This window comes from Chelonia mydas, chromosome 1 (genome assembly GCF_015237465.2).
Source record: "Chelonia mydas isolate rCheMyd1 chromosome 1, rCheMyd1.pri.v2, whole genome shotgun sequence".
Lineage (NCBI taxonomy): Eukaryota > Metazoa > Chordata > Testudines > Cheloniidae > Chelonia > Chelonia mydas.
Window position 1 is genome coordinate 134437643 of NC_057849.1, and position 21008 is coordinate 134458650.

The 21008-nt window shown below is 39.4% G+C and overlaps 1 protein-coding gene across 1 annotated transcript in view; it reads right to left on the minus strand.

Moving 5' to 3' along the window:
* PIR (pirin) overlaps positions 1 to 21008 on the minus strand; it is a 62202-nt gene that overhangs the window by 19119 nt on the left and 22075 nt on the right. The window contains 2 exon segments of the mRNA XM_007070527.1: positions 5482 to 5508; positions 10503 to 10580. Of these exon segments, the coding sequence (XP_007070589.1) occupies positions 5482 to 5508; positions 10503 to 10580 (105 nt within the window).

Sequence of the window (21008 nt, forward strand, 5' to 3'; positions counted from 1 at the left end):
CCTATAATCCATACCAACCATCTCCTGCATCAATTTCTGTCATTTGGTATAAGATTTTTACCACATATTTTAGTTTAGAAGCCTCCTTCTATTATTAACTGCGCTTGATTGATAGTCACACCCTCACCATGCAAGCCACAGAGGAGAGTAATTAAATGTAAGGATGCCGTTCTTGTTCTGTAATAATCTTTCTTTTAATGTTATTGGAGGAAATCATTAAATTTAATAGAAGCTGTGGTTTCTCATTTGAGATATATAGTATTCTCACTGGTGATTGTATTAGGTCTTACTCATTCACATACTTGGTAACGTCCAAAATTCAATAATTTGCATGGGTTTCCCAGTCATTAGGGTGAGTTAAAAAGGTTTATATGATTTTCAATTAATGATCAGATTCGTAAGTATAGTGGTTAATATCCACTATGTGTTGTCCTATATTTGGCTTTGTGCAATGAAGCCAAGTTAACATTGCTACTGAAATATTAACCTTCACATTTTTAGATCTTTTTTCTGGTTGGTTTTCGCTTTGCAATGGTAATGTTGCAGAAACAAGGATTCTGCAAATAATTATATTTAAATTCAATAATTACCAACAAACAAATGAACACAGCGCAACTTTTTCTGGTCTACAGTTACATCTGGCACAGGTCAGAAGTAGTGCTAGTGACGTTGATAAGAGTTACTTGTATCCTTGTAGTGGAAGAATCAGGCAACCTGTTAAGTTTTCCAAAAGAAAACACGCCCCCACCCCCCAAAAAAAAATTCTTTTAAAAATCCCAAAGAATGAATACATTTACATTGCCGCCCCGCCCTCAAATGTGTGCTGTGCAAAAAGCTGCTTGATACAGTAGTTAAGGCAGGTCACAGACTCAAAAGACCAAGATTCTAGTCCTGGTTCTGCCACTAACTTGCTGTATGACCTTGGGTAAGTTACTTCACTGCTCTATACCTCAGTTTCCCTATTTTGGAAAGTCCTTGGAAATCTAAAAGTGGTATATACAAGCTATTATTATGTAGTTCTCATCTATGTGGAGACTTGTTATAGCAGTAAGAAAGCATAGTCTAAGTACATGCCCCTCTGAAATACTTTCTGGATTTTCCTTCCAAGTCCTTATTTTTTTCTAAATTTAAAGAACACATCTAATAGGTGTACTACTGTACTACTGCAGAGAATAACTGTAACAATCTACATCTTCCCAACTCTCTGGGCTTGAGGCCCAGAACACGCAGATAGTTGGGCCCTGTTTATCAGTCTGTCATTAGCCTGGAAAAACTCGATATATAAACTTCTATTGTAAGCTCAACAGCTTTCTCCATAAATAGAAACATATGGAAAAATGGGTTAAGCATAGAGTCTTGAGAACAGGTAGCTGCAACACAGCACTTAATTAGCATTATTATAATCCTGTTATTTCAGGAAGGTGTTGTTTCATTCTGCCAACGACCTCTCTCTCTGCACTATGTTCCCAGGCTTAAAAGTTCTGCTAAAACTTCTACTGCCCCAGTCCTTTCCCCAGTAAACTCAATATGAGTTTTACTATTGATTTCACTGGAAACATGGGCAGGCCAAAAGACACACTTATTATTAGAATAAAAATGAGAAAGATGACATAAGACACCATAATGGAATTTCTCTGATAGTGATTGTATGTACAGTATCTGGGAAACAGCAATATAGTGTATAACATTCTGGATATTTGGGGCTTTAAATTCTCCATTTCTATACTAAGCTTAGGGACAGAGTGTTCTTTTAGATTTGCAATATGCTCCTGTTGTAGCTCAAAATAATCCACTGCTGAATTTGTATGCGTAAGTCCATCTTCACAGCTGAAGACAGCATTTGACCCTATGTGTAAGTTGCAAAACGTCATCATGTCATTGTGCTGGTGGTCCACTCACGCAGCCTGTTTAGATCAGGCTGTCCCCAGGCAAAACCTTCACATCCTCTATTCAACTTTGCAATGTTTGTAGGGGAGGGTGGCACCAGCTTGCCAAGTGAAGAGTCAGTCCAAGTTTGCAAGATGAGTTGTATCAATGGGAAGCTCATTTCAAGACACTCCTCAGCAGTCCACCACCTACTGTGCATCTTCTGATTGAAGCGGGTCAGGAAGTTCCGGTACTACCATCTTTTTTCAACCAAGAAGAGACATGGATCACAGTCCATAAGTTGAAATGTGGGAAGCCACAAGGGGTTTGTAATGTCAACCCTGAGGTGCTGAAGACAGGTGAGAGTATTGTTGTACCATGGCTACACAGGCTCTTCCAGACCATCTGGTGCACTCTTATCATCTGAGATGACTGGAAGAAATGAGTTATTCTGCCTCTGTTCAGAAAAGGACAATAAGGGCGAATGTAGCAACCATGGAGGTATTACGCTGTTGTTATTATCATCCATATTAATGTTTCAAATCAATGATACACTTCATGGTAGAGGCCGGGATATTTAGTGTGGCTCTGGACCTGATCAGTCCACTATCGACCAGATCTTTCCCTTGAGACAGCTTTTTAAGAAGATGGCTGAATTTAATAAGCTGGGCACATTACTGTTTATAGACTTCCATCAGGCCTTGGATTCAGTGCAATGAGCAAGCTTGTGAAAGCCGATGAGGTGACTTGGCATCTCTGGGAAGATAGTGTCATTGATTGAAGAGCTCTACAATGGAACAGAAAACTACGTTCGAGTTCGGGAAGGCTGCATTGAGTCACCTTCATTGTTCAATATCAGCACTGACTGGCTGATGGACAAGCTTGAGGAGGCAGTAGGCATTGAACAGAACACCATTTTCCTTTGAGACCTCAAATATACCAATGAAATTGTCATGTTGGCTCAGTTTGGTGAATCACTACAGCTGATGGCTGATCTGCTTGGGCAAGAAACAGAGTGCATTGGTCTGGTTATCAATTCAGACAAAATTAAGTTCCTGGCCGTTACCATCAAGCAGCCTCCAGCTCCAGATTACAACCAGTCAAGTATTAACCTGTGTGGTTAGGACACTGAGGAGGTGGCAACTGCCAAATACATGGGCAACATCATAGACAGTGCTGGAGGATGCTCAAAAACTGCAGACATTCATATATCAGCAGCAGCCACCACCATGTCCCGGGCCCTTCTGCAGCCTCTGTTGGGCCGTCATGACATTGAACTTGCTATGAGCTGTGGCTCTATAGGACTACAGTTACATCCGCTCTACTGAACAGCCGTAAAATGTGGGTGCTGAGGAAGGATGAAGAGTGGTGGGTTGGTAGTTTTGATTCTCGCTATCTTTGTCAGCTACTCCATACTAAGCGGCAGGACAAGATCAGCAATGAGGATATCCAGAGCCAAATCCACCAGCCACCTCTGTCAGCAGCTTTCTTGGTACAGTCTTATATTAGGATAGAGGACTCCTGAATTAGGAAGTGTGTTTACCAACAAATGCTGCTACATGTCTGGCGATCATGCGATCACCAGAAGCTTCAGTGGCATGGTAAGATTGCGCATGGCAGACATAACTAGACATCAATCTGGGTGGTGCTCGAACTGCAAGGAGGCTATGTCCTGTTGGGATCTGCCATGATGATAATGATGATCACAGACTGCAAAAACAGTAGATCTAAAATTAAATAGTGAAATCACTGTATCACTTGTTTTCCAATCCTACACAAAGGTATCTCACAAATTCACATGATAGCCTTCTAAAATCCCTCTTACTCCATTCATTTCACTTCCCAACTGTGGCATCTTTTCAGCAGAAGACTTGAAAAGACTCTGGATTTTCAGAAATTCTCTCACTGTTATTCTAGCACTGGTGCAGCTTTATAGGTGCTGGCAACAGTGAGAGCACTCGGGTAGATTAGTCACTAGCTTTCCCACCATTGGACGATTGCCAGTGAATCTATACAAAGCTGCACTAGTGTCTTCAGCATGGAAGCAGGTTTTCTGAGCTGGAAAACACTTCATGCTCATCCCAATCCTCAAAAAAGCCACAAATGACCTTACCCAGTGTTGTCACAGACGTTCTTAACTAATTTCTTCCCCTCCACAATTTTTTACTCTGAAGAACAGACTGGACTAATATAGTTGAGACACTAATACAATGTATGTGACATCACAGTCCCTCTGTCAAAGAGAGAGTGAATTCTGTGAGTCGCTAGGGACACTGGCACAGGAAAAAAGCCAATTATGAAGGAAAATATACAGGTAAGTCAGTATTCAGCAGTGTGAGAAAAGAATGAAGGTAAATAAATCCCCTTGTATCAATGTTTGGGTATATAAGGGAAATGTGCTTCAGAGTGACAAAGGCTCTCCAGGGTGCAATTGTGCAACCCTTTATTGAAGAGGTTCCCCGGTATGTATTAAGAGCTCTAGATCAGTTTAATACTCTGGGTATGGTATTACACCACTAAATTGCACTGCTTCCTCTCGAAAGTCTTAAAAGTAAAAAAAAATCATTTTCTAATTTTCCTACTCATTGGCAAACAACACTTTAGATTATGAAAAGTGGAAGAACTTGACATAACTATTTTACCTGCTACTGCTTGTTGATTTTGCATATTTCTCACAGTGGTCACTGAAAATAAACTAGTCACTTTCACTTACACTCAATTTTAGTCATTTTCACTTTCAAGTTTTCATGACTTCATTTAATGTTGTGATGTTTGCTTTACAAACAGAAGAGAGGAATGTATGGTTAAGAAAACTCTTCTCACTGGAATTAAAAAATAGCCATGGTAACATTTCCATGGGTTTTAGATTTTGTAAATAATAGTTTTTACAAAACCTTAAATTCTGGATAAAAATTTGACCTGACACTATCCATTTAATAATACTTAGCACATACATCGCCTACCATATCTTCAAAGCACTGTGCAAACCCTGATAAGTGTTCACATCATTCTTGTGAGTGAGTGAATAATATTGGCTCTGATCCAGCACTCCCTGAAGTCAGTGGAATGGCTCACAGTGACTTTGACTACAGAGCTGGACGGGAAATGGTCTCTTCATCTTGTGAAAGTTTGAGATTTTGAAATTTCTTCTCAAGCCAGACCAAGACGAGAACTTAAAATCTCAAAAATGTTTGTGAACTGATAATATGAAAAAAAACTTTGATTGGGTCAATCGAAACATTGTGTTTCAATAATTTCAAAACATTTCTGATTTTACTCTTTACATTTTTAAACCTTTTTGAAATATAAATAAGTGAAAATTTCAAAATGAAAAGTTCCAAAATAGGAAAATATTTTTTTCCATTTTTTTTCAAAGGGGAAGATTCATCCATGAACACTTTCAGTTTTGACAAAGTAGCGTTTTCCAGCAAAAAACATTTTGTCAGAAAATACGCAATGAGCTCTACTCAACAGGAGACAGATCAGGCCCATTCTCCCCATTGTGTGGGCTGCATCCGCCCCCAGTGAGGTGGAAGAGCAACCCCTTCACAGGAAGACAGTCCCATGGATCCCCAGCAAGTGGTGCCATGGGGCTCTTGCCCCCACCACAAGGACCCAGTCGGAGGGAAGGACCCTAATCTTCTAAGGAGAGGTAAGAATAAGCAGGGAGGCCCTGATCCCGCTGTGATGGGTTGGATCACAGAAACCCCCTTGGGAACACCAACTGATGTGTCAAGACTACTTCTGCCCCTGCTTTCCCTACCAGCTTGGGACTCCAGCACCCTCTCTGCTCCAAGACAGACCCAGGGTCTGAACCAGGTGCCCCAAAGCTGCAGATTTAACTGAAAGCAACTTAGGAAGTGTTCCTGTCTTTTACACTTAGATGCCCAACTCCCAATGAGGTCCAAACCCCAAATAAATCCGTTTTACCCTGTATAAAGCTTATACAGGGTAAACTCATAAATTGTTCACCCTCTATAACACTGACAGAGAGATATGTACAGCTGTCTACCCCTCCTGCTCCCCCCCCCAGGTATTAATACATACTCTGGGTTAATTAATAAGTAAAAAGTGATTTTATTAAATACAGAAAGTGGGATTTAAGTGGTTCCAAGTAGTAACAGGCAGAACAAAGTGAATTACCAAGCAAAATAAAATAAAACATGCAAGTCTAAGTCTAGTACAGTAATAAAACTGAATACAAATAAAATCTCACCCTCAGATGTTTCAATAAATATCTTTCACACACTGGACACCTTCCTGGTCTGGGCACAATCCTTTCCCTGGTACAGCCCTTGTTCCATCTCAGGTGGTAGCTAGGGGATTTCTCATGATGGCACCCCTTTGTTCTGTTCCACCCACTTATATATCTTTTGCTTAAGGTGGGAATCCTTTGTCCCTCTGGGTTCCCACCCCTCTTCTCAATGGAAAAGCACTAGGTTAAAGATGGATTCCAGTTCACGTAACATGATCACGTCACTGTAAGACTTCATTACCCACTTGCCAGCCCACAGGTATACAGGAAGACTTACAAGTAAAACAGAGCCATCTACAGGTAATTGTCCTGGTTAATGGGAGCCGTTAAGATTCCAAACCACCCATTAATGGTCCACACTTTGCATAACTACAATAGGACCTCAGAGTTATATTTCATATTTCTAGTGTGACAAAGTTCTGTCCTTGCCTCTGTGGGTCCTGCGTTTCCTGGCAGATTTCACTGGCCTCAGAGGCTCACCATGACCCTCTACATAACCTTTCTCTCTCTAGAGACAAGGGTCACAGACTATTGAGCCATTTTCATCATAAGCCAGCGAGGGAGGTGAGGAGAAGCTATCCTTCCTTGCACAGTCTCTGTTGTCTCCCAGTCTCAGTGATTAATCAGGGGGCAAATGGGGGGCAGGAGGCAGCCCGGGCCCACCCTCTACTCCGGGCTCCAGCCCAGGGACCCTAATAGTTTCAGCTATGGTAGCTGACTTTTTAGAAACATGACATGTACAATTCCCTGGGCTACTTCCCCCACAGCAGCCCTCACTTCCTCAAGCTCCACTTCACCCTTACCTCAGGGCCTCCTTCCTTGTGCCTGATATGGTGTGTACTACTCAGCCTCTCCAACAGCACAACTTCCTTCCACAGCTCCTGACATGCACCCCCACCTGACTGACTGGGCGGCTTTTAACTACTTTCAGCCAGCCCCTGATTGGCTTCAGGTGTCCCAATCAACCTAGCCTTCTCCCTGCCCTCTGGAAAGTTCTTAATTGGCCCCAGGTGTCTTAATTGACCTGGAGCAGCTGCCATTTCACTTATCCTGGTACCAGGGATTTGTTTAGCCTGGGGCTAATATAGCTATCTCCCACTACTTTTCTATAGCCATCTGGCCTTGCCCTGTCACACTAGTTTCAGATACAAGAGTGATACATTTATCCAAATAAGATGACCACACTCAGTAGATTATAAGCTTTGTAATGATACCTTACAAGAGACCTTTTGCATGAAGCATATTCCAGTTACATTATATTCACACTCATTAGCATATTTTTATAAAATCACATAGAGTGCAATGTCACACCGCCTAAGCACCTTGCGGGAGAAAGAAGAACCTATCTCAATGGGGGAAGGACTGGGAAGGAACCACAAGAGGACAGGGAGAAAGTGAGGTCATATTGGCCCCTGCCACCATCCTCAGCAAGAGGATGGCCCTCAATGGGAGTTGTGCCTGCCTTTCTGTGGCGAGAACTGGCCTCAGTATTTCATAAAATGCCAAGCTGCACCTCATATGCCATTCTCCCACATTTGCACACAAGGGAAATCATGCTCCTGCACAAATGTATAGTAAAAACATTTACTGAAGTGCTCTCTCTCTCAGTCCACACCACCTACGGAGGTACATCATCATCATAAAAGCAACACACATATGACAAGCATTTCAACAGTTACAACACAAGATGAGCAACCCTCAGACAATAAGAAAAAAGGTACCGTGAAGTTACAATATATAAAACAATTACAATGAGAATTCTTTTTGAAGAAATATCAAAGAAAAGAAATGAACCAGCCAAGACTTGCAAGATGCTCTATTGATAGGTTGTCCTTTTGGGGGTGAGCCATTGGGTGCTCCCATAAGCTGATTTCCTTCCTGCCCAGTGCACAATATTAGATTTGACATTTTGTACTGGAAATTTGGTAACATACAGAGAGAGAGAAAAGCATGATGAAAGGGTAATGCTCAATTTGATTATGCTTATCTACAGACACTCTCTGAAACATCCATGTTGTAGCAGGCACGTAACACCGTTTATAAAGGGGTTGAAAAGAACTGGTTTTATAGCAAATAGAATACTGCTTAATTATGCACTGCACCTTCACGCACACAGAAGGCTGGGTTACAGGCTTCAGTTCAGCAGTGCACTTAAGCATGGGCTTAAGTCCATTAAGTGAATGAGACATAAGCAGGTATTTAAATACGTTACTAAATTGAAGCCAGAGTCTCCTAATTATAGGGGCCATTCCACAGCCAGGGACTGCCACGCCTCCTCTCACACCTGACATACCTCCAAGAAGGGGAAGGGTATCAGCTTTTGCACCTAGCTATCCCCCACACTGAGAGAAACCCCAGCTGTCCTATTAAAAGCAGTGTTATTGGAGGCCAAGTTCTGGCCCATTATGTGCAATGGAGTGAACACAGCCGTTAAAGATTGACAGTTTGCTATATATTCACACACAAACAGAATGACGGCATGGTATATATATATTTTGAGATGAGATGTCAGGCCAAACTTGTCACATTTACTATTTGTATGGTACATGAGTAATGTATCTGATGAAATCTGTGACAAATGCATATACAGGTAATTTGTTTTTCTGTATATGCAGCATGTTCCGAAATTCTGAGATTATCTCCCTCCTCCCCCGCCATAAATGTAAGACAGCGAACAACTCTACATTGTTTTACTAGAAGTAAAATCAATTTGTTATGCAAATACTTTACAACAGTTACAGCAATGAACAACACAGAATTCTTTTTTACCAAGCTAACAAGCAAAAATGTGTTGCAAATGTGAAGGAATTTGGTAATGATGGAGATTTTGCTAATTATGAGACCAGTCCTGCCAATTTTTACACATATGAGGAGCCCTACTGAAGTCACTGGGACTGTTCACGAGAGTAAGGGTTACCGCATGAAGGAGGATTGGGCCCTAGATTCTTTGCAAGTGACATAGAATGTAATGGGCAACATTTTACTGACTTGCTTCGGCTGCTATTGTAAAAATACTGTGCATAAACATCTGTTTTCTGAGGAAGCAAAGTAACTGACCTGCTGCTGAACTCTTAGATGCGTCTAGTCTGAAGGGATCACGAAGATGACCCAGAAAAAAAATTGGAAATAGGGTGCATTAGTAGTCACTATAGAATAAAATGGATGTACATGAAAATCCCATATTGTTACACTGTTTCCATGCTTCTTTACAGTAGATTTGGTGGGAAATCCTCCAAATTGTATTGGTATTTGCTATACAACAGAGTGTAATCTATTAATTAACAAATCTACAAAGGCTATATTAAAACTCTACATACAAGGAAATAGTGAGAGAACAATGTTTGAAATACCACAGCTAAACTGTAAGGCTCAAGTAGTCTGTGCTTTAATAATGTTCCACCATTTGTCAAACTGCTTCTCTGCTATCAAATTAGGAAAATGGCTGATTCTTGAAGATATTTGAAGTGGCTTCTCATGGGCCAATACAGAGAGCTAACCAATTAACTTTAGGTTGTTTATTAGTTTGGTTTGGTTTTAATCTTCTTAATGTTTCCCAACTGAAGTGAATTTAGTGGTGAGCCTATCCAATGACTGGGACTGGTGAGCACAGTCCACCAAAGTAATGGAAGGCCCACCCCCACAGTGAGGGAAGGGCCACTGAACCCTGCTGTAAATTGGGATTTACAGTCCCGGAGAGTGGAGGCCCTATTTATCCACAGACAAGGCATAGTACAGGCAACTGTGTGCAAATTCTCTCACCAATAGCTTCAACTTTAATGCAGTGAAGGGAAGAGAGTAGTTTAGTCCTCTTGCTGCTTTACTTTGAAATCTCCCCACTGAGAACAGCGATAAAGATACTACAGTGCCAACTGTGATGTGAACCCCCAACCCCAAATCTGAGAGCACCAATCCTTTCACTCAAGCCACTACACAGGTGAGGATGGTAATCATTTTTAGTCACTGCCAACTAGTGGATCCAAACCAGGCACATCCCTTTCTCCAAACCAGTCTCCCAAAATTACATCTAGTTTTACATCTAGTAGTAGTTTTACATCTAGACTAGTTTTATATCTCCCAATTATTAATGGTTTTCAGACACGAGAATTTGGCCTGATAACCTAGTATTATACTTTAGATACAGGGAGGATCTTCAGCCCTTGGATACATGGACGATACTCACATCAATGAGAATTATGCCCCTGTATTCAAGGGCAGCATTTGGCCAAGGGTAACTAACTTTTAAACTCTGAGGATATAGAACACTCCATAAGGAGAATATTTTACCTATAATGATACAAAGATACCGAGATTCATACTCAACCCATTACAGGAGAAGTGGCTTCAATGTCTTTGTTAAACTGGTCAATGCAATCTTTCCTACCTTTGTGCTGAATGTGCTTGGCTCCTTGTCCAGCTTGAAGTCCAGATATAATGTTGGTGTGCGAGTATAAACCTTTGACTAGGGAAGAAGTAGGGAGAAAAAGGTCACTTCTATAAATGTACCTTTATATCATACAATGACTTTCACATAATAAATAGCATGTCGTCAAATGAATAACTGAGTTTATTGTTATTTAACACACACACAAAAATTGAGTTACACACTCCATACAGTATTTGAAGATCATTTCAGCACTACAATTATTTAACTGTATTTTGTAGCATCTTTCATATGAAGCATTTTCCAAAATACTTTTCACACTTAAATAGTTCCACGACAAAGTTAAATAATAAATACATTACAGAAAAATGAGAGAGCTCAAGAGGTAAAGACAAAGGGGAAAAGCTGTATTTCCAGCTGAGATATGAAATGTTTGAAAGTGTGAATGAGGTGATGAGTTACAGATAGGCTCTTCCATATAGCAAGACCTGCAGAAAAATGGCTTTTACACCCAAAAACGGTGAGATTGCATGGAGGGAATGAGGCTGGGTGCTAACAGAACAGGGAGAGTGAGAAGTAGCATAAAGTCAAATTCTCATGGGAAAGGCTTATACAGTTTTGAACTGGGTCCAGAGATGAATAGTGGTAAAGGCATTTGAGGATAAGATATTCTTTGTACGTGCAAGAAGGCAAGCAACAGCACTGTACATATGAAGTCTGCTTCCCCAAGTTCTAGTTATTCAATACTGAAGGTTGTTGCAGTACTCAAGAGGAGATGAAGTGGAAGATGAAGATTTCTATAGCAATGGAGTCAAGGTAGGAGTTTCCACTGTTATAGTGGCAGCTTCACAAAAATACAAGATCAAGGAGAAAAGTTCAGAGTAAACCATTATGCCAAGATTACAAAGTTACCAACTGAGAGGTTGGAGTTGAGGAGGAACAGTTTTTGATTAATATTTAAAATGTTCCCTACATCTGCTTGTTTCAAGGAAGCCATTATTCCTTTGGGAGTATACACTGTATACTCATGGGAAGTGTCCAGCCCATCCAATAAAAGAAATTGTGTGAAGAGTAGCCTTTTCTCTTTTTGGTATGACAGTCACAATACAAGTCTTTAGAAAAACAGGGTATGGGCTAAGCAGAAGAGAAATGCATAGATGTGTAGAGACATGCCCGACTTTCAGCTAACCAAAAGCTGGATAAATAGGTTTATATACATGCATTCTTATTGTTTACATAATATTGAAGAAAATCAAGATTTTTTTTAAAAAATCTAGGTGTTTTTTAAGCACTAGCATAACCCCCACCTCCATCAACAATATTACATTTGGCCTTTGGAGACTACAGGCAAACATGCGTGCATACCCATATTGGCTATCAACTGTCTAACAATCTGAAAGATGCCAGTGTTCTAATGATTATGTTTCCTTGTTTTGTACAAAAACGCTCCTCAGAGAAGTCAGCAACAACAATGAAATCTCACGCATGCAACAGATGTTAATAGAACAGAAGCAAATAAAACTAATAAATATATCCAACAGGACTATTACTGCAATAAAATACTTTTTCCAGTCGGGGGGAGGTTACTTGGCCTATCCTTATTTGGAAGTTTTTCTAATTAAGAGGCACTTCCAGACTTGCATGAAAAAGGCCCCAAAAAGAAAATCCTCCAATATGTACAGCCTTCCTTCCTAGGAGACAAGCGATAAAGCTATCTCAGAACCTTCTAAGGTATTATATAATTATTAAGATGTTCTTAGATCTTATATAAACAACTGGATGACAAACATACAGGAGCAACTGATAAGTTCACTATTGTTATATAAAGTTGTTTAGCTGGAATAATTTGGTTAAACTGTCAGAATGTATCTAGGAAAAGGCAGTCTATTCCAAAATGCTGACAGCCATTTTCTCCTGATTTTTCAGTCACCTCCCAGTGGAGTGTTGCTAGATTTGATAGCATTGCAGTCTTGGCAGAATGTTTCCCTCAAAATAGTTAACAATGCAGGGGCCATTCCTGGAAACATTTACTGCTAAGCTAGTGTCCTTTTAGAAAAGTGCTGTTGAATTTAATAGAAAAAAACCCCTTGCTACAGGGATTTGAATCATCCTATAGAATTTAATAAAGAAATCTATCACTGCTATAGAATTCTATACGTTTAAAAAAATCTAGAAACACTATCATTCTCTATTAAATTCTATAGTTAGAGTAGTTTTTATTGGACTCCATTAGATTTCTATATAAATACATTGGTTTCATAGCTTCAAAATTGTATAAGACATTTTCAGAAGGATGCTCAGTGTCATTAGTCCTACAGATGTTGATGGGCATTATAAAATTTTACCATGAAGTGTGAAGAGTTGAGTTTGCTGACACAATGCTGACCACAGCTGACTGGCCAATATAAACTAGAGCAAATTGTGTTCAGCATAACATCAGCTAACAGATTAACTAAGAGTTGACACAAGTTTGAACATGATTTTCGGTCATCTACACTGATTGACAGTCAGTATTGCAGCAGCCAATTTAAGATTCATGTCTGACCACAAAAAATTCTGACATGTAGATATATCATATGGAACTACTGTGGCAATGAGCACTACACTTGACAGTAAATGTTTGCAGGAGATTATCCCTGGAACAGGGACTATGTCTTCTTCTGTTTTCACAGGACAGAGCACGCTGTAAGGAATCTGTGAACGAACAATGATAGCGAAATCTGAAGGCAGGGTGCAATAGACAGTTTTTACACAGCCCTCCCATGACACATCTAGGTCACTGAATAACAACAATGTAGCCATTTTCACAAAATATTTTTTCAAACTACAGTAGTGTTCATTTTACTCAGAATGCAGAATACTAAAAATTTTGCATTTTATGACGTGACTTTCTGCAGAAATTGCCTTTTATGCACACTAACAAGGACTCAGATTGGAACAAAACAAATGGAGTTTGTAATGAACAACAGTGGCCTCTAAAGTTATTGATAGCAGATTTAGTACCATCAGCATGCTACAAACAGTTCCTAAGTAGTGGGTGAGTTTTGTCTCATTGTTTACACACACACAAAGTAACATTTTCAAGATGATTTCAGTGGCCTTTGAGCTCTAGTTTGAAAAGGGTAATTTTATTGTTATGTTGGAACAGGGAGGATGTTGACATTAAGCATTCTCTCTTCCTTTAATCCATCCTAGGGGGAGTGAGGAGGATTTGTAAACAGGAGGCTTTTTCTTTTGTTTACCTAAAGCAAGACCAAGCAGAGCCTCTCACTAGCAAGTGATCACTTTCACCTTCATTGTAATGAACACAATGGGCCCAGTCTTTTGGCTTTGAAATTGCGTCAGGGATCTCAATGCAGCCTCTTCCATCTTGTCTTTTAAGCAGCTTCTGAGAACCCTTTAAAGAAATATTCCCATTTATGCCGTTAGCCCATGAGCACCTTAGAGCAGGGATGACGTTCCTTGTATGGCACGCTGACCAGTTGTAAAGTACCGTGCACACTTTACAGTCCTACATAAATGGATAATAAATAAGTTGTCTCATTGCAGATGCAAAGCACAGTGAAGGAGATCACAGCGGTACATGAATACATAAACTCAGTGCTTAAACTTAAATAAATCAACAATAGAAGAAAGGGTTAGGAACTATTAGAAAAATCTGGGATGGAGAAGAATTAAAAGAGGGAGTTGGAATTTTACAGAGATTTTATATTGTTCACGACAAAATCATTTACTGTTTTCTGTAGGAGATCGCTGACAAAGTAATACAGGCTTATCCATCACATCCAAAATATAACAGACATGCGTCTGGATATTATTTCCTGCACATGTACACTAGACTGGTTTAAACTATCTGCATCTTTGTGGGTTAACTCATATTGTTAAATACCCAATACCTAAAGGGCTTTGTTTTATGTATGGATTAATGAACTGCAAAACCATCCTTTAAAAAATAAAATCTGCTTCTAAAGTCACAGCACAAAAAAGGCCACAGAATTAGTAAATTTGCCTCCTTTTATTCTTCTGTAAAGGCACAAATATTATTAGCCATGTTACATTACTCTTCTGTGTCTTCAAATTGCAGCTAGGCTTTAACCTTACAGGCCAGCTTCATACAAGAGCGAGTTTCCATAGACACGGGCCAGATCATTTCCCACTGTGGAAAAGCCCACTAACAGGTAAACTCCTGAAGAGGCCTCCAGATCATTTCCTCAGGGATGGGGAAAAGGTATGGAGCTCTCATCCCTAAACAAAAGGCAGGGGGTTGGCCTAGAGAGTGTCTGGATCTCAGGGGATCTGCCTATGTAATCAAAGGACAGAGCTATCCATGCAGGGACCTAGTGCTTCTGAAGTCACTCACCATGGTGGAGCTGTGCTGACAGGGCTTTCCCTATTTACAGCTGCCTTGGGAGCCCTCCCCTAAAGGAAGGTTCCACAGAGTGGAAGGGCTCCATACAAAAAGCTAATTCAGCCTCAGAATTCATTTGACTGTGGATTTCCTAGTGGTTCCCATGGGAAATAGGGAGAGATGATGCAAACAGTAAACCAATTCCACCCTCCCCTTCCAGTCTCTCTCTGCTCATAAACCATTAACTCCACAGAGAGCTCTTCACAGGGCTTCGGGACAGAATATGTTGCCATGGAGTTGACATTTCCCCCTTCCACATACCCAAGGGACCAGTCTAGCTGTAAGTTATGCACATCCTGAAGATGATTTATAAAGGACCCTTAACTATGCAGTGCTACCAGACATGTAAAAATATCTCCACCACTTCCTAAGTGCCTAAGATATATAATCATAAAGCCAAATCCTGAAGTCTTTGCTCATTTTCTTGTAATCCTTGCTCAGATAAACTCTTCTGGCTTCAGTGGAAAATTCCCTGACCAAGCAATGAGTAAGAAGTTCAGAATTTGGCCTTTAGTTAGCAGTGGCCCATTCTAATCATATGCAGATTCTCCATATTAAACCCAAAAAACAAAAAACACAGTGTCATTAATCAATACTTACAAATTTCCTTTTAAAACCAAGGATTACCCACACTGCATACCCTTCAAAGACTTCCCATTCACAAGTCTGTAATTTTTATCACTCTGAACATTCTTTCCTTCCTTCCTCAGGCTTTATTTGTAAACGTTTTCTTAATTATGAGACGAAATCATTGCCACATGTAAGCTGTATAGCCCAATGAAATCATGGCTGCACCAATGAGGCAAAACTGCATTTTCTAATGCAAGCATGACAGACAAAAGCACACTAAGTCCTCCATCAATTTGCTTTCTACGTATCAGAGCTGATTTACTGAACCTTTTTAATGCTGGCACTTTATTGCCATACTCAGACAAAACAAATAAAATACGATGAAATGAAGTGGAGTTTACATACCAATAAAGTGATTAATTCTATCAACATGTGGGTTCAAATGCTTCCATAAGTATTTTATAGTATCATTTTAAAAGATATTTTTGTTTTAATGTTTTTCAGAGGACACACTTTTTTAATTCACTATGGTGCATTTCTAATTGTGATTCAATTTTTGATCAGATTACAATTTGTAACTGAGGTATGAAAATCCCACATCTTCAGATCTCATAATTAGTGGTCCTATCTGCTCTTTTCTCCTAAAATAGTTGTTTCCTGTCAGATGAATGAAGAAATCACACAGATTCCGTTTGCATTTGTGATTAGATGCATACTGATGACATGCCATCAGGATATTAGAATCGGAGCTGCGCACAATTCATGGAACATTATGAACGGTATGAGCAAATAGTGACTTTTGCGGGGGCTCTGCCCAGAGTCCTTCAATTTTTCCTCCTCTTCAAGGCTCTGCGTTAGAGTGACGAGTCCTTCTGACCATTGACAGATAGGTCTCATCCAGAGCCAGTCAATGCTGCTTCTTGGGTGGTTACTGTTATATAACTATCCTACATGCTAACATTCATCTACATATATCTTTTAGGGATGCTGCACATTATTGTAACCATCATTTTCCCTACCCATAATCCCCCTGTTGTCTGTTTCCAATTTTGTAGCTTTATACCTAAATGTAGGCCTTGATATGGCAACTGAATCTGAGTGGACAGACCTTCGCATCTGTTGTAGAGCCCCTTTTAATTCAACAAGGGTCCACTGAACAGATCCAAATGCAGGATTGAGGCCCCAGGTTGTAAACTCTTCTGGGCAGCAACCACATTTTTTATTTCTGTAAAGCTCCTGGTGCATCTTGGACAACTACATATACAGATAATAAATTATTCAGTAAAGAAAAAATATTCATCAGGGAGAGCACATAAGGTAGGTAGTGCAATAGACATGGTGAGAGAAGAAAAAAAAATCTATTTGGTTTATAACAGATTATAACAACCTCAGAGTCAATCATTTCCTGGCAGTTAATTACCAGATGGGTTAAAGGCCTCCTCCAGATGGTCACTAGCTGCCAGGAAATACCCCACCCATCAGTCATTATTGGTTAAAACAATTAGGATACTGATCTACATTAGTCATATTCCCATCATATTACTATGAACTGAGGGTACAAATGCAATGGAAAAGCTTAGTCTGAAAAGGGAATACAAAAACAAATGTGAAAACAGGAATGGAATGGAAATAGATCTGTGTTTCACTTGTTGCACAGAGCTGTACTATTGTCACAACCAGATGAATGTAATGCTCATGGAAAGTGTTGAACTAACAGCCAGCAGTGTAAGGTTCCCCACACTAATCCATTTATGTGCCTCCATGCTTTCCTGAGGGGACCACCTGAAGGGGTGAGAGGTTAGTCTCCATGCCAAATCAATTCCTGCCTTCCCTGCTGAGACTGCTAACAAAGAATGTGATTGTTGTGATTAGGTTACCTGACCCATATTAAAAGGACTAAGAGTAAATTCCAAGACATCAAAGCACAACAGTTTAGTTTTCATTCTCCACGGCTTGTTAAAAAACTCATTTAGAAGCTAATTTTTTTTCCTCTCCAAGCAATAATGAATGAATTAACATGAATACCTGAAGCAGTTTGGACCACAGATTCAGGCTGCACACACGTAATATTTCTGTATGCAATGTTAATAGTACCAACAGAGAAATCAAAGACACAAACAAAAGCTTTTACTTCAACTGTTTGCTTTGTAATCAAATGTTGTTAATAAAGACTAAATAACTATTTCATAAATAATGAGAGTCCAAGTTATCAGAGAACCTCAGGAGTTACAGTTTAGGTCATTCAAGTCCATTATCATACTTATCCTTTATCTTTCAAAGTATATGAACAAAGGGATATTCAATTAAAGTGAAAGGTGAAGAGTTTAAAACTGATAAGAGGAAACAATTTAAGAAAATGACAATTAACCTCTTGAATCTACAGTTACAAGATATCATTGAGGCCAAGGACAACGAATTAAAAAAAAGGGGAGGGAGAGACCTAGAAATTAATATGAATAGTGAGCACATCCAGAATTTCTAGACTGAATTTTTAAGATAAGGGATATAAACTCTACTGATTCTGGGCATAAACCAACCATCCACTGACAGGGCTAGGAAGGAACTTCTCACCACCGTTAGATCAGGACTTCTGCAACATGTTCTGCAGGGGGAAAACCTTAAACCCAAGTTTCTGAAAGCTGAAGCTACTGCAGAATGCTACACTTTGCCTGCTGCTAAGTGGAGTATCTTGCTCTGTGAACAGGATACTGGTGTTTCATGACCTGCATTGGCTGTCTGTTGAAATTTAAGCGGTTGACACTGGCCTAGGATTTACCTACTTCAGAGATCACCTTTTTCCCCCATGCAATCCTGTCACAGTTGCAATTATCAGAGGGACTGAAGCTAATGATCATTAAGTTTGTAAGAGAGAGAGGTGCTGGCAGGGCATGCTCAGTGACTACCACACCGATGAAGTGAGCTGTAGCTCATGAAAGCTTATGCTCAAAGAAATTTGTTAGTCTCTAAGGTGCCACAAGTACTCCTGTTCTTTTTCTGGATACAGACTAACACGGCTGCTACCCTGATACCACCTAACTGTAGAACTCTCTCTCCCTTAACCTCCTGTCCAAAATATCCCAAATCTGGTTACCATCACGGCATGCTGCAAAGACGTTTGGGGAGGGCTGAACGGAGTGGGGCAGAAGTAAATTTTGGGAAAAAGAGATGAGGATTTTTGTTATTTTTCTCTGCAGAAGGGCAGGATTTTGTGGCATGCTGCCATTTATCTATTGTGATTTTTATTGTGATAAATTAACTCCCAGAAAATATAAGAAAAAGTTAACATCCAGGGAAAGGTATCCTTTTATATATAAATTCAAAATAAATAAAATTAAACAATAAAATGAAAGGAAGGATGAAATTAATAATTCACAAATTGCTGAGATCCTGAGCTCCTCTTTAAAAGTTGGACTTCTGCAAGAAAAACAAAGACAAGAGATCTGAATAATCAATAAGTAAAAAGACCCTGTAAAATAATGATTTATATAAAACAGGCCCAGGATCCTTTGAAAATTGTGAACATATATAAGTCAATAAAAATGGAATATATTCATTTTAGGCCATTAGGGAATTAGCTAACTCTTGAAGACAATACAAAATGTACAGCAGAAAACAATTATGCATGGGAAGGGAGATGGACTGGATATCATATAAGCCTTTTCCAGTCTCCCCCAGGCAATGTGACCACTGCAATCACAATATGCTGGTGCTCCTGCATCTTATATTATACTAACATAACATGTAATTCTGTTTCAATTTTTCACAACAAAATTGAATTTAATAACTTAAGTCGCCATCTATATATATAAAAAGTGCTGTCCCCAAATGGGACAGGAAGGAGTTGGATGACATACCAGAAACACAATTAAACAGGAACAATAAGGAGATGCAATAAAGTTTTAAATGTATGCACTGTACATTAGTATGTGAATATCAAAATCGCTACAAATAGCCCGAACCCAGAAAGGAGTTCTCAATATCATATACACAGTGAAATATAGCTCCTAGCTATCCCATGTGTTTTTTCCTGTAACTTATTTCCTGTGGTAGTGTATATTCTCTCTTCTCCATCTCCCTCTCTATAACCTTGGACTAACAATCCACCAGTTTAATCACAGAATTTGAAATCTTCAAAATGGAATTTGATTCCTTCATGTGTGAAGTTGTGACTGAACTCCTTGGGGGAGAATTGTATGTCCCCTGTTCTGTTTGACCTGCATTCTGCCATATATTTCATGGTTTTGGCAGTTTCGGATAATGACCCAGCACATGCTGTTCATTTTAAGCACACTTTCACAGCAGATTTCACAAAATGCAAAGAAGGTACCAACGTGAGATTACTAAAGATAGCTACAGCGCTGGACCCAAGGTTTAAGAATCTGAAATGCCTTCCAAAATCTGAGAGGAATGAGGTGTGGAGCATGCATTCAGAAGTCTTAAAAGAGCAACACTCTGATGTGGAAACTACAGAACCTGAACGACCAAAAAGGAAAATCAACCTTCTGATGGTGGCATCTGACTCAGTTAATGAAAATGAACATACATCGGTGTGTACTGTTTTGGATTGTTATCGAGCAGAACCTGTCATCAGCATGGACACATGTCCCCGGGAATGGCGATTGAAGAACGAAGGAACATATGAATCTTTAGCGCGTCTGGCACTTAAATATCTTGTGACGCCGGCTACAACAGTGCCATGAGAATGCCTGTTCTCACTTTCTGGTGACATTGTAAACAAGAAGTGGGCAGCATTATCTCCTACAAATGTAAACAAACTTGCTTGTCTGAGCGATTGGCTGAACAAGAAGTAGGACTGAGTGGACTTGCAAATTCCAAAATTTTACATCGTTTTATTTTTGAATGCATACATAATTGTACATAATTCTACATTTGTAAGTTCAACTTTGATGATAAAGCGATTGCACTACAGTACTTGTATTAGGTGAATTAAAAATACTATTTCTTTTGTTTCTTTACAGTGCAAATACTTGTAATCAAAAATAAATATAAAGTGAGCACTGTACACTTTGTATTCTGTGTTGTAACTGAAATCAATATATTTGAAAATGTAGAAAACATCCAAAAATATTTAAATACATAGTATTCTATTATTGTTTAACAGTGCGATTAATCTCAATTAATTTTTTTAATCACTTGACAGCCATAATTTGGACATATCACCACCAATTTACAGAAGCTCGGGATACAGCGACAAAAATCCAGGCTGTCACATTGTGATGAGTATGTAATCTGAAACATGGAAATCAAAGAAAAACAAAGTATAATTGTGTGATGTTCTATATCTTGAGGGCACACCCTGTAGCCCCCATATTCCTCATCTGTATATAATTGTGATCTTACATATAAAGCATGCCTTATAAGGTATCAGGAAAAGGTTCCAATCTGCTGAAAGTCATTGCTCTGTCCATATATGTATATCATTAATGCATCTGAAGTTATGAGAATTGTGTTGTATGATTGTCACTAAAACATGCTGTCAACTGGAGAATCAGCCAGATATTAGCTCC